Source organism: Cicer arietinum, chromosome 3 (genome assembly GCF_000331145.2).
Source record: "Cicer arietinum cultivar CDC Frontier isolate Library 1 chromosome 3, Cicar.CDCFrontier_v2.0, whole genome shotgun sequence".
In the NCBI taxonomy this organism is placed as follows: Eukaryota; Viridiplantae; Streptophyta; class Magnoliopsida; order Fabales; family Fabaceae; genus Cicer; species Cicer arietinum.
In genome coordinates, this window is record NC_021162.2 from 73,598,466 (window position 1) to 73,613,569 (window position 15,104).

The window sequence follows — 15,104 nt, forward strand, 5'->3', positions numbered from 1 at the left end:
AACAAACAAATGGGCATGTCAAACCAACTACAATTCAATCTAGTTCAGTCCGCTTCTTACAAACTTAGAACCGACCAGAATTGAACTAGTTCACAAATTGGTCAGTCCCCAATTCTACCGATTGAACCGGTCAGTGTGTAGCCAGTTCGGAAAACAATGCTCCAAACTCTGAAACGGAACCTAAGACACTTTCTCATTAGATTCAACATGGAGGCCATCCTTGTTCCCAACTGAAACCACCCCTTATGACACCACAAATGTCACAATCTCATGCACGACAATGAGCGATTCACAATATGAGCTCTGAAGAGTCAATATCAGACCACCCCCATTTAACAAACATACACCAGCGATATTGACAGTGAGCATTGGAAATATCAAAGTACCAACACAAGTACCAACTATTATAAATGTCATTCATTCAAAGAAAATTTTAGAAGTTCCTTTTACCGTCTGCATTGCAAGCTATTGCCAAAATGACTTCTATCTAGCATTGCTGCTAAAAAACCTGGGTAAGAAACGGAAAAAGACAGGTATGTACATCCTGTATCCGTTTCAACTTGACTGTATACTATTATCACAGAACCTCTTATACCAACATTTAAAAAAATGCATAATGGAGCAATGAATAATCCGCAATATGATTACTCTGCCAAACGCTCAACGCGCAATTGCTCTAGCCTAAAAGTCTATATCATATATAAAAATTTCTATGGTGACATATAACTAATAATACAAGCCAGCAATGGAGGGCTATTGACAGCATCATCTGGCAGTTTCATCAGTAGTCTTCTCCTGGACAGCAGTTTCATCAGAAGTCTTCTCCTGTACAGCAGTTTCATCAGCAGTCTTCTCGTGGACAGCCTTGTAGCATTCGAGACTGCAAAGAGGAACCTTGGTTTTTGAATCCCGGTACTTATATGGATTCGTACATGATGGACCAACACACAACTCGCGAGGTGGAGGATAGCTGAAACAATATTCAATGATGTCATTAGCAAAGAAGGAACGTTTTAATGTGTTTTCCAAACAATCTTACATGATGAGTTTCTAGCATCTAATCAGTCTTTTTTTTAAAAAACAATTTGTATCCCTTCTTATTTTATTTGCCATACACGTCACAAAGAATTCTCAAGAAGACAGTCAAACAGGTTCCATACATCAAAATAGCGAAGCGCATGCACAAATGAGTATCTAACTTCTGCCAAATGATTGTTGTCAAAATCATGGAAATATCTAAACCCAAAAGCAAACACTGAGATTTATATTTTGGTAAATAACACACAATTTTATCAGTTTTCACCATTTACATTTTCTTTCTCCTACTTTGGCAAACATACATAAACAAGTTACCAGGAAGATAGTTTAACAGGAAATTAACATAGCTTGATACCTGACAGGTTTGGAGTTAAAAATCGCAGGGAGCCCCATTTCCTCAGGAAAAGTCACAATTGTCCCAGTGGGACCCGTCACATATCTGATGGTATTTGCTGCAAGCCTTTGTGCATTGGCTGCCCTCTCCTGCAAATAATTTTTTTATAAAAAACTGAAAGCCAACAAAAAAGTTGAAATAGAATGTAACAAATTCATTCAACGCTGCCAAACCTGTGCCAGTTCTTCTTGGCGCTTCTTTATTTTATCCTCTCTCTTTTTCCTGGTGGAGTCTTGACCAAGTATTTTTCTGATAGCTTCAGCCTAGAAAATGATTTAATTGGATATGTCTTCCAGTTCCAGCATAAAATTGAACATAATTAGGAGGGGAAAAAAACTGTAATTTAGAGAACAAAAACAAACCTCGGATTCCCTAGCAGCCTTCTCAACTTGCACTTTACGCCTATTGGCAGCCTCAGTTTTCTTTGATAGCAGCTCCTCTTCCGTAGGCTTCTCTTTTTGCTCTGTAGTCGAGAACATGGTTAACGACTCTGGTATGAAATTGATATAACAAAATAGTACAATTAATACTCACTTCTAGGTGGGGCTGGAGGCAATCCGTTGGGAAACTCAATTAAACTCGTACTAGATGCAGATGCATCTTTGCTTGATTGAAGGGCTCGTTGACGCGTTGTAAGAGTCATTTCCCTCTTACTGTCCATCAACACATCAACAGATTCCTTCCTCTGCTTTTTCTTTTTCTTATCCTCAAGCTCTCCATCAGACCCTGATTCCTCTTCATCGTCATAATCTGTATCCTCATACAGCCTATCAGATCTAGACCTTTTCTTACCGTCTTTGCCCGACCTTGATGAGGCTGCATTGTCCATATTAGAGACGCTAGAGAGTCTTCGATGTTTCTTGCTTAATTCTTCTTCGTCTCTGTAGACTGCAGAAACTTTTGATGTTTTCAGCTTTTCCAAGTAGCGAATCTCATCATCAGCATCATCGTCATCACCGAATTCCCCATCCAGCACTCGTCTCTTGGGTACTCTCTTGCTCTTACGAACAGGTTCAGACTTGTCTCCTTGCTTGCTAGATGTGTTCTTTCCGGATATCTTCCCCATCGATGACTCCCCCTTCCCAAGACCAAAACCACCCCTTGAGAAATCCTTCCACGGAAGGCCTTGGAGGCCGCTCCTCTTATCAGATGGAGAATTATTATCGTCTGAATTACTCTGTAATAACACAATCAAATGAATTTTGTAGGTTAAAAAATAAAATGGAAATTCTTATATTTATAGACAAGAAATCATGGCTGAAGATATTCTACCATAAAAATAAAATGTAAACACCCCTACTTTCTCGCAGACACGTCAGATACGATACGCTTCGATATTCTCGCGAAACGACATTTGATAAGAAGCAAACGAATCAATAGTTGTGAAAACACTAAATATCGTAGACCAAAATCCATATAAGGCATCAAAAGTCAACTAAGCGTAAGGCGGAGGTACTTAAATATGTTAAATTCCGCCAATGCAAAAGCTCTTTGGGCTTGAAGCATATGATCAATGTCCAGGCCCACTCTATATTGTGTTACATTTAAATGACGAAACGAGACAATGCAGATCAAATTCGTAACTAATAGGACATTGAGCTAAGATAACATGTCAAGGACCAAATCTCCTAAAGTGCAAACATTTAGGTGACAACATTTAATGGTTTTTATATCTCTAACATAATGAATAACTATAAATACTGAGTAATAAAATGTCACAAAAAATATCCAAAACCAGAATTACCTGTTGCTTTTGGCGCGGTCTGGAGGCATCCGATAACCGAGAGCTTTTTGAATTCGATCCACTTCCCGATGCACTATTAGAAGCAGAGTTAGCTTGTATAGTACGCGTCACACCACCAACCTTGAGTTTAACCTTCTTAACCCTATTCTCATTCCCCAATCCATCCTGAGAAACACCAAACTGCCCTAAACTCATACTCTCAGAATTCCTTCCAACGTAGATATCAGCATTTTTTGACTCCGAATCCAAACCATCCTTAACCTTACTCGAACCTTTCCAATTCGCAGGAGCAAGAACACCTTCGCTACTACGTCTATTGTACAAACCACTACGTCCAGACTCACTATTGTAAAATCCATGGAACCCTCCATCTTTTTTACTTTTTCTTCTAAGCAATTTATCATCATCATCTTCTTCTGCTCCAACAACAGAAGAAGTATGAGTAACACACTGATTCAGATTAAATTCTTTTCTTTTTGTATTATTGTCATTATCATAACCAACATTCTCATCACTAGTGACCTTATCAACATCCTCTGAAGGAGGTGTTGATGATGATGGAGTCAGTTCATCATGAAATTCAGGATCAGGAACAGGCTGCGAATCAGGCCGCGGCCGACGAGAAGTTTGGCTTCTCTTCCTTCTCACAGCAGTGGTTATACCATCAAAACGGTTAGACCCTAAATCTTCCATTAAAAACTTGTTATACAAACAATGTTATTAGTATTACACACAACAATTCAGAATTCTAGTTGCTAATGAGGAAAAACAGTCTCAATTACAATACAAGTGATAACAAATTAAACTATGTTGATAATTGAACCGTTTTAGAGGCTAACCGGGGAATCACGGTGAGGAGTTGATATTTACTGCTGCGACGCAATTTAGTAGAATCGCGGTCGCAAGTCGCGTTTGAATCGCGTCCAAGAAAATTGAAAGAAAATAACAAAGAAAACCTGGATGATTTTTTTTTACTGTTAATGGCGGCCGAGGATCAACTCCGTTTCCATTTTCCGGGAAGTTGAACTCGCCGATACTACAAACAAGCTGCGAATTTTTCGGATTAGTGTAATAATAATTGTTAAATATTGTTTTTTTAGTTAAAGATGGTGGGCCTCTTAAGTGGATTGGGCTTGTGATTATAATCCCACGTGTTTTTAGGGATTTTTTTTCTCGTCTCACATTTATATATAAAATTAAAAAAAAAATATCATACATATCTTACAAAGTGTTTTGAAAAAAATAATAATTTTATATGTTTGTTTAAAATTATACTTTTTGAATGATATGAAAATTATGTTTTTTATATATGTATTTCGAGTGCCTTTTACGAAAAAGAAACTCTCGTTGTTTATGTTTATCTCAACGAATAATTGATTCATTTGGATTAAGTGTCTTGATTCAAGACCTATAATTGACATTAAATTTCTACAATAGCTTTTAGTAAAAAAAAATTATTGTAAAATTATTGTTAATGTATCATGTATATCTTAAAAGCTCTCTTTTATAAATCTTTTAATAAGTTGGGATGAATGCGCTTAGATTGAATTTTTTTGGAATGACACAAATATATCCTCGTTTAAATACTCACATGAATTATCTATGTACTATATATGGTACAATTTTAATATAAATAGGGTTATGTTATATAATATAGTATTTGCTCATAATCTAAATGCATTCGATATTTGCTCTCAAATCTTGTTTCCACATAGAGGTCCATTTACTTGTTAGATTTATTTCTCTTATTTCAATTTTTGTTTTATTAATTGTTTCAAAGCAATATAATTGAATTTATTTGTGAAATGTATTAGTCTAATTATTTGTGTTTATGAAGATTTGTTAGAGTCTTAGAGCATGATTTAGAAGAATATAAATGTCTTGTGGTCATTGTCTCTCTTATCTCTTCTTTATATGTTTTTTTGGTGGTAGTAATTATCACACTCGTTTCATCGCTTTTCGTTGGTTCTGTTGTTTCTCACTTATTATTTTGTTTTTATTCTTATTCACTACATTAAAAATATGTACTGTGTCTAGCAATCTGTCTCAATTGTTTGTGATTGTAGTAAGTGTTTTATTAAAGTGGTAATTCATTATTGGATGTTTTTCTAATACAATGATTTAAGAGGTAAAGATGTTTGTTAAAGTTGTATATTATGTTGATTTAGGTGACTAAAAAGTTTGTTGACACATTTTTCGTATGTCTAACATTTGAGCCATATTGTAGATTCTTTCCCATGATACTTGTTGTTGGCTACGATATTTGTTGTACCATACATCATTTGATACATGAAACTTTAATAAATCAATATTTATCATTTCCTTTCTAATTAGATCGTGATGTTGTTATCATTTTAGGAAGCAGTTTTACTAACAACAATCACAACCCCTTTCAATTTTTCTGAATCTCATCAACTATTTTTACTAAAGCTACATGTTTATGGTCTCATATTAAGGATTAAGGAGAGCAATACAAATATACAATCACATACATGATAGTTTTAATTTGTTACTTCAAGTGCAAAAAACAAAAAAAATACATTAGTATATAAATGGTATGACTTGTCTATTGAATATGTTATTTATAAATGATATATTTCTATCCATTCCAACATCGTTTTAACTACTATATAACTGATTGATTAATTAGTTAATTACATACTTCAATTGTTATATTACTTGAATTACAAATTACTTAACAATACACTCCTTTTTTCTCCAAGCAAAAATTTTATTAAAAAATATAAAAATTGAAAACCTACGAGCGGAAGAAAATGTGTTCAACTGAGCCGTTGTCTACTGTTCAGAATGAGATGCGATATGAAAATAGTGGGAGGGGAGATGAACAGATGGAGCATCATTGACAAAAGGATAAATCACAATGAAAGAGGAGAAGATTATAGGTTGGACAAATAGAAAAATTCAAGTTTAAAGAAAAAATATTAAAGAATATCATCATCACATTTATAAATAATACAATTTAATTGAATTACACTATAAATAATATTTACACACAGTTGATTAAAACAAAATATTTAACAATGAGAAATTTAATATTTTAAAATTTTAAATATGAAAATATTATTTTCACACATTATTCACCTTGCGATGCGCCTGGGTGCACCATTAGTTTATTTTAAAAACTATATTAGCCAAGTCATCTTTTTTTTAGCGGTTAACATAATCTGCTTGTGTCAAAAACATAATCTGCTAACTCAATAAAACGTAATCTGCTAGGAACTGCACTATTTACTCATTAATTAAAATCTTGTCACCTCAACAGCTAAAAGCTTCAATCACTTTGAAAAAATTTGCGGCTTATGATTTAACCTTTAGCCATGGATTGAAATGGATCTAAATTACATGGTTTAAAACTTTTCATGAATGATTCGAGTTTTCTCGTATTTCATCGTCCTTCATGAAGATCTTCAGAGAAAACCACTGTCCTAGAAATGTTGTCAGTATCGAAGGCTGCGCTTAGACCAGAGTAAGGGCCGGAAGAGAACACTGAAGATGTTCCATCAAACTCGAAAGTGCTAGAGGACTGTCTCATATTGGACTGTGTATTGGATGATGGTAACACAGAATCATGGTATTCTGTGATGCGCTGCACCATTTTAAGTGACTGTACCACTTCACCCATTGTGGGTCGTTGGTTTGCTTCAGGAGCAACACATGCTGCTGCAATAGTGCACACGCGCACAAAATCTTCCTTTGGATACTTTCCCCCGAGCCTCGGATCAGCTATCTCGTCCAACCTGTCCTTATCTCTAAGGATTGGCCTAGCCTGAACGGAATAAAAAAATTAAAGTCTGCCCAACAATGAAAACTTTACAGAACAAACAGATTAAAATTCAACCTTCAATCAAATGCTTTCAACTTTGATAATAATAATAATATGAGATTGACTAGATATGGAACTAACCCAAGTAACAAGGTTCTCTTGTCCAGTTGGCTGTGACATATCGACAGGTTTCCTTCCGGTGAGAAGTTCTAACAAGACAACTCCATAGCTATAAACATCACTTTTAACAAGTAGGTGTCCAGTCATGGCATATTCAGGAGCTACATACCTACATAAAAGTTTCATTTCACCTTAAACCTAACTTCAATGGAAATAACAACTATGAGAAGAAATATACCGAGACTAACCCAAAGGTGCCCATGACACGAGTAGACAAATAATTAGCTCTGCCTTCAGGTGCTTGCTTAGCAAGACCAAAATCTGCAACCTTGGCGTGAAAATTGTTCTCGAGCAATATGTTGGTTGCCTTGAAATCTCTGTGTATTACACACGGCTGTGAGTCTTCGTGCAGGTACGAAAGTCCTCTTGCAGCATCAAGAGCAATCTTCATTCTAGTGTCCCAATCCAAAGGACAATTTATTCCCAAGGGACCTGGAATAAATCAATGCAAATTCCTATTAAGTGTCACATGATGAAAGGAAAAAAGAAACTATCCAAGAAAAATAATACAACAAATAACACAAGTTCAAATTTAAAAGTTGAACCCATGATATGAAAAATTACATTACCATGAAGCCAAGCCTCCAAAGTTCCGTTAGGAACAAGCTCATAGCAAAGTAGATTTTGTGATGACTCACGATTACTATAGTATCCCACTAGTTTTACAAGGTTACGATGATGCAATCGGCTAAGCATTTCAACCTCAGCCAAAAATTCTTTGTCACCCTGTTGCCCTCCACTTGTAAGCCTCTTAATTGCAACAGAAGTGCCATCACTTAAGATCCCTTTAAAAACTTTACCAAACCCTCCTTCTCCAAGTACACTGGCAGGTTCAAAGTTGTTTGTGGCTTCTTTAAGTTCTTCATAAGCAATAAACCGTGTACTGGTTGGGTGGGGAATAGAACCCCCAGCTGAAACGGCACTTTCTGTCCTTGGCTTTTCTGCAGGAAAGGGAGAAACATGAGCAGTATGACTATGGACTAAAATATAATATATGACAACACAGGATAAATGAAAAAAATTCTAAAATAAATTAAAAAATATCATCAAAATTCAAAAACTATCATTAACATTAATGTTATCCATAAGAGTATCATAAGTTATGATTTATCCATAAGAGTATCCTAGCATGGTTTCCGGCATATCATTTTTCCATAAATAGCACATTTTGAGTGTTTTGATGCCATCTTATAATTTGGATTAGCCTAACTCAACCTTACAAAATCGGGCGGTAAGGTGAAGGCTGCCCAAGCTTTATAAACACTACACAAGCCATATCTCTAGACAATGTGGGACTAAATCCACCCCTTCACACCCAACACAATGAAGGTGTCGGAGGCTGCAATGAAGGCAACCCAAATGCTGCAATTAGGCGACTACTGCAATGAAGGTGGAATTTCCAACAAAAAGTAAAACCATGCTAGGATGAAATCCTGAAGTATTAAAAGGAAAAAACATTTCGCTATTTTGCTCCAAACCTTTAGCCTGAATTTGGATTAGCTTCTAGCTTATAAAAGCTTCTCGATAAAAAAGTTAACGGTTCTTCTCATAAGAAAAAGACCTTATAAGCTTGTAGATATTTATGAAAATCGAAATGAGAGAGCTTCTAAAAGAATTGGGATGCAAAAGCTTCTCGAAAAGTCTATTCAAAATGAATCTAAATTGCTATTTAATTCATCAACAGCTTGGCATATCATTTCTATAATAACACAATTTGAGTCTCACACCCACGTGATCTTACATTCTACCTTACAGTTTAAAATGTAAAAACATGTTGCTAGGATGAAATTCTGAAGAAGAGTTAGGAGGAAATAAAAAAACTACTATTTTGATCCAAACATTTAACTAAGTTGCCGTTTAATTCATCGGCAGCTCGGCATGTCATTTGTTCACAAATGGAAAATTTTGAATTTCGCAAGCACATGATCAAAGATTCTACCTTACTTTTTAAAATGTAAAAACATGCAAGGATGAAACCTGCAACCTTCAGTGAGGTCAGATGCACGCAATAATTTTAAACAAGTAGAAGTCAATAAGATTCAATGGCATAAAATTGCATGCAAAACAAGTTTCATGATCCCAATTTACATTCTCATAAACAAACCTAAAATTAGTGATATTACCAGTTTCTATGGGGGGTGCTTTTTCCTTCGGCAGCAATGTGCATAAACAGAATATTAATATAGATACAATTGCAATGAAGAGCATGCCAATAGCAATTCCGAAAATAAGAAATAGATTTGAATGCCCTCCCTTATCTGAAGAACTCGATGATGTAGCTGTAGGTGAATGATATATAGGTGCTTTCTCCGGCGATGCAGTTAAAGTAGGAGCTGCATTAACATACAAAGTTATGTTGATAAATATAAAAGCATAAGAAATTGTTTGTTTTATTATTTGAGTTCAATAACAGTAGAAAAGTTTCAGACTTTACATTAGATAAACACTAGTGCCTCAAAGTGTATGTAGTAGTAAAAATTTAAATAACATGTGTAAACGCACAAACGCATACAGAAAAAACAAGGATAAATAACAATATGACAAATATTACATCTTCACCATCACAATTCAAATTTACATTTCATAGTACAAAAACTTCCATAAGCATCAGCATTATCTGCTATTTGCTGGTTGAATACAAAATCTAGGAAGAATTAATTATAAAAAAAGTCATTAGGTGCCATGAGTAAAACATAGACCCCTTCAGCATAAACACAACTTATCTTCTCCTTACCACTTAAGCAGGAATCATGAAATATTAAAAGACGGACGAATAAAGACAAAGAATAACAGTATAATTTAGATACACAAAAGTTCAAAAACTAGGTGTGAATAAACACTATTCTTCGTAAGTTCGTAAGCTGCACAATAGTCATCTTTTTGTTACTTTCAAGGGTTAAATAAGTTTCTAGTCCCTATAAAATTGATGTATTTCACTTTTAATCCCTATAAAAAAAATCGCGCTTTTTAGTCCCTACAAATATCATTGTTTTCAATTTTAGTCCCTACTAGAGACTAAAATTGAAAAATGTGATATTTGTAGGGACTAAAAAGTGCGACGAAAATTTATAGGGACTAGAAGTGAAATACAATAATTTTATAGGGGCTAAAAACTTATTTAACCCTATTTTCAATAATTGAGTACCCCAAAGCATCATGATTAGGAGTGAAATATTTTAGATTAAAATAGGCCTGGACCTACCTTGAGTCAGAGGTGGAGGTTCAAACCACCTTATGTTGAGAAGTTTGTACCCACCTACTAATCCAGGGTCTAACCGAACCTTATGCATTGAAAGCGAAGAGTTTATTTTAGAAGCTTCATTGGCAGAGAAACCAATGCCTTTGTGTGGAGTAATATCCATTGAGATATTTAGTGTTGATAAATTGATTACATAAAAGTTTATCAGCTCAATCTGGGTATTATTTTGTAACCCTAGCTGGGTTGCTAATTCTTCAAGAAATCTATCCCAATCAGGACTCTGAGAGACATTCAAAAGAAGAATGTCTAGCTTTATGGGATATACACAGTGGCAACCCTTACTTCCTCGTTTCAACACCATGTCTTGTTTACAGCAATCTGGAAGAATAAAAATAAGCAACAATGTCATCATCAGCTTCAGGTTCAAAAGCTCACAAAAAAATTGCAAGACAATGTGATGCTTATTTTCAAAATTAAGCAATTATTTACAAGAGCACATGCCAGTTTTCTAGGCCTGGCTGACTTTTTAAAAAACAAAATAAAGATAAGATAACTAAAAATTTAAGATTTATAAAAAAAAACGTGATGACTTACTGGAAGCATGAGGGGACAATGGTGGCTGAGCCAAAGCAGAAGGGACTGCAGCTGCCGTAGAATGAATAGGAGCAATATTTTTAAAGCCAGATATTGGGAGTTTCCATTCACTCCTCTCCTTGAATGGGATGGATAAATGTGAACTTTCAGGGGGTTGGCTAGGATTTATGAAAGGGCCATATGATGAAGGAGGATTGGCCGGTGACAGTGTTGCAATCGGTGCACCACGAGAAAGCATATACTTGGACCCATGGGGATTTGCTGGTAGAGGCATATCATGAACAAGAACTGCGACCAAAGGTGATCTAGCTGCAGATAGCAATGGGGGTTGCAGTGTTTTATCATGTACACTAGACTCGATCATAAATACCAGGTAAGATAATATAAGCATCCATTTCAGCAATAAGCCTTTAATCGTTTTTAATATATCTGCATTGTTGGCAACAACAACAAAAGCAAACTGTTAAGGAGGATACTTTACAAAACTCTGAAATAAAAAATCAGAAAAGATATTACTTTGAAATAACATAAACTTAAAGCAGATGCATAAGAATTATGATTGCTTCTCAAGCATAATCGGTGTCAATGCGCAAAACTGTAGAATAAGAATTTCCATGATAAAATTTAATGTTGTTGGTTGTGTTGAGAGAAAAAAAAAACTAAGATCTTGTTTCTTATAGAATAACTATTCTTGTAGTAAATGTTCATCCTGCTGGACTCCATGTCAGCTTGCTCCAATAATGGAACTGGAAATGAATTGGTTCATAGGGATAGGAACTCACATAACAACAGTATTTGAGATGCTCTTAAATAGATCATATCTCCCAGTTTAAATGATCGTCTTTTCATCTAGAGTTTCATTAAGGATATGTTTGAATGGAGGATTTTGGAGTGGAAGGCTTATTTTTCTCTTCTAAATAAGGAAGCTCTAAAATTATTTCCAAAAATGAATTGAGATTATAAAATATTATATCATATTATTCTCTCTGTTTTTTAAAAATCTTAAATATAGAGGCCAAAATATACACTTACTCCTTCATAACTCTCTCTTCCAAAATCCTCCGTCATAACAACCATGAGGCTTCACTATAAGTTGCAACCGACAAGGTTAATTATAGTACTTAAACCTATCGCATAATATTTTTTTCTAATATCAACTACATAAAACAAAGCTTATATACTTTTCTTTGGCATTTTCATTTTTCCAGTGGCATTTTCCTAGATTAAACCAATAAGCGCGAATTCAAACATGTTATATACTTTTCTTATAGCATTCTCCTTAATTTCAACAAAGAAAAACACTCAAATTAGAAACTCCATAGAATCACAAGCAGCATTTCTCGATAACAAACAGAATCTCAAAACTGCAACTCTCTTAGTCAAAATCAACCATGTAACTCAAAACAAAGCTTCGACTCCATATACAAAACTAACAAGTAATCATAAATTAATCAAATTATGGAACACCTAAAAACCTAACATTACCGATTAACATGACTGACGCCGTTGATTTCCCTGAACGGATCAGATCTACGCAGAACTCGGATGAAATCAAATCAACGGCGAGAGAAGCAAAAGTGGCACTATGAACAAGAATCGCTAGTAGCTGAAAACGAAGGAGGATCCAAACGAGGAATTATCATCAAGAAAATAATTTCAGGTTGAGTTAATAAGCTCCGAGTCAAGTTCGTCATAGCTGAGTCAAATCGGAGAATCGTCACTGTGAACGGAGAAGGAGAAAATCAAAGTGTTTACATGGAATAGAAGTAGAGGCAAAATTATTTTTCATTTTCTTTTTTTTTTTTAATTTCAATTTTTAATTTTTTGTATAAATATAAAATAGTTGCTGCTAGTGTTGTGGTAGTGGTAAAATGGGTTTTGGTTTTTTGGGTATTTCCGTTGCGTGCGATGGAAGAGAAATGGGAAGGGTTTTAAATGAGGCGCCTCAAAGTGCGGAGTTAACGGAAAAGGACAAACTAACGGTAACAGTCTAAATAAGGGACCATTAATGAATGACGATTCAACTTTTTGTGTTGTTTTCTCGAGCGTGTTGCAGGTGCTAGATAAATATTTGGGAATTGAAGGGGGATACGTATAGTCATGGATAAATATCTTAATAATTATTCAATTCAATGCTTTGCACTGTCGGTGTACTGCTTTCTCATTTTTATTACTCGCCGTGCTTTCTACCCGTTCATAATGGTAGTATAATTAATTATACACCTCTTCTTGTTGCCATAACATTTATTTTCTTTATTTGGATCAATCTCATTCCTGTTTAATTTTGGCACTAAATCGTTATCTTAAAAGTATTTTATAGATAGATGTGTGTCCTTACTCTTTACCATGCATTTCAATAAGTAGGGACAATATTCCTTTAAAATTTGACATGGCAAAACATGTGATTATCATGAGTTAACATATTGATAGTATTAAAATTTTAATTAATAGTTGAGATAGTTTATCACTAGTTGATCCACATCAACATTATATTAAATGTTTATTAAATAAATAGTATTGATTTACGAAATAATATCATTCAACTATTAGTCAATTAATTTGGTAATATCAAAACATGTTAATTTATATATATATATATATATATATATATATATATATCATAAAAGTCCACTTGTGATAAATTTGCTTGTGGTTATATCATGAGATATCATGTTTAAGATGGTTTCAATAAAAATGAATTTATTAGCATGTAATATGTGTGTAATATGTCACTTGCATTGTTTTAATTATCCAATATTCATTTGGACCAATTATACTTGGCAAATGTATAAGTTAAGGTGATCCACCTTAGTATTACTTGATCATACTAGGTGTCACAAGTTTGTCAACCTGAATTCGTCAAGTTGAAATAAGTGGAATCATTAATGGATATATAATTCGAAGATATGTCTCTATTATTACTCACGTGTTACTTACATATTATTGCTTTCATTTTTTTAGGGGCAATAAGCATGAGAGACATTGAGACAATTTACCAACTTTCACAATTTTTTTTCCAGCTATAGGGTTTTACCTGAGCGCAAGGAAACTATGTCGTATTGGCTAGGAGCTATGTCATATTTGATAGAAGTTCATGTTTGCCTCAACATAGGCAAATGCATGGGACTTCCATCCATGGTCGAGTGAAGTACAAAGGTTCCCTTCAATTTCATCAAATATATCAAGTGGTTGAAAATCATTTGTCATAGTGGCAAATCCCTGACTAGAGACGGCGAATAAACTTTGATCAAGTTTAACATATTAGTCACTTGCATGTTGATGATGTATGTTATTATGGTAATTGGGATTTTGGTGTTATTTACACTCGTATTTATTTATAAATTGAAATGGGGATGACAAGTGTCTTTAATAATAAGGATTCATATGATATTCTCGTTTGGGAACCTCTATCTCGGGTACCTACATCGTCAAACCGACTTACTATTCGTTAACATTGATGTTTAATTCTTTACAAAATCAACATGTGGCCTAATTGTGGATTTGGAAACTCAAGTTACTTGATAATATTTGTCATTTTGTGCAAATTATTACGCATGAAAAGTTATCTACCAACCATACTCGCCATGTTTTTCCAAATGCTCATCGCTATGAATGTGGTACATCAATTGAAACAATTTTACATACTCTCACGGATTGACCCAAGGCCATGCAAGTTTGGAACTATCTTGATTTTCCATCTCACACCCATGTTTTGTGAGAATTATCTTGACATTTGGATCAAAATGAATGCGGTTGACAAATATGGATTCTTTTTTTTTTTTTTTCATTTGTTGGTGGATGATTTGGAAGTCTCGCAATGAATAATCTTTTTACCGATAACAATTAGTCTGTAATATATGATGAGACAAATCAATACTAATGTTTCACACCACTAAGAAGACGATTTATGATTTTTATAAGGTTTCAATTCTCAAGTATATTTCTTCGCAATCTCCTTAAAAAATATGGTTAAAATCAATGTTGACGGTAGCTCCATTTAGTAATCTTAGGTGTATCATGTTTGATGGTCTTTTTAAAATTTCATTTGAAGGTTGAATTACAACTTTTGTTGTAATTGTGGTTTTCACTTTTAATATAAACGTTGAACATTAAGTCATCTCACATTAACTAGATATCACTTGGAATCACAGTTTTAAAAACGTGATTTGAG

General features: G+C 34.3%; 2 protein-coding genes across 2 annotated transcripts; both read right to left on the reverse strand.

Moving 5' to 3' along the window:
- Nucleotides 1-395: 395 nt before the first annotated feature.
- LOC101502631 (uncharacterized) lies at nt 396-4,239 on the reverse strand. The gene is made up of 6 exons (XM_004494372.4): nt 3,177-4,239; nt 1,967-2,609; nt 1,795-1,895; nt 1,606-1,695; nt 1,394-1,521; nt 396-970 (listed from the first exon to the last, which is right to left on the reverse strand). The coding sequence occupies exons 1-6, from the start codon at nt 3,867-3,869 to the stop codon at nt 766-768; spliced, it is 1,860 nt and encodes a 619-aa protein (XP_004494429.1). The 5' UTR covers nt 3,870-4,239; the 3' UTR covers nt 396-765.
- Nucleotides 4,240-6,407: 2,168 nt separating this feature from the next.
- LOC101502950 (uncharacterized) lies at nt 6,408-12,958 on the reverse strand. The gene is made up of 8 exons (XM_004494373.4): nt 12,419-12,958; nt 10,934-11,362; nt 10,343-10,717; nt 9,264-9,473; nt 7,710-8,081; nt 7,329-7,572; nt 7,102-7,249; nt 6,408-6,963 (listed from the first exon to the last, which is right to left on the reverse strand). Exons 1-8 carry the CDS (start codon nt 12,426-12,428, stop codon nt 6,583-6,585), a joined length of 2,169 nt encoding a protein of 722 aa, XP_004494430.1. The 5' UTR covers nt 12,429-12,958; the 3' UTR covers nt 6,408-6,582.
- Between the last annotated feature and the right edge of the window lie 2,146 nt (nt 12,959-15,104).

Excerpts from the sequence above, each read along its gene's own strand:
- LOC101502631 (XM_004494372.4), bottom strand. The coding sequence starts at position 3,869 with ATGGAAGATTTAGGGTCTAACCGTTTTGATGGTATAACCACTGCTGTG. Across the intron at positions 2,610-3,176 it reads GACCGCGCCAAAAGCAACAG|AGTAATTCAGACGATAATAA; the intron begins GTAATTCTGGTT and ends GTGTTATTACAG. Across the intron at positions 1,696-1,794 it reads AGGCTGCTAGGGAATCCGAG|GCTGAAGCTATCAGAAAAAT; the intron begins GTTTGTTTTTGT and ends ATCATTTTCTAG.
- LOC101502950 (XM_004494373.4), bottom strand. Across the intron at positions 7,573-7,709 it reads TTTGGAGGCTTGGCTTCATG|GTCCCTTGGGAATAAATTGT; the intron begins GTAATGTAATTT and ends GATTTATTCCAG. Across the intron at positions 7,250-7,328 it reads CGTGTCATGGGCACCTTTGG|GTATGTAGCTCCTGAATATG; the intron begins GTTAGTCTCGGT and ends ACTTTTATGTAG.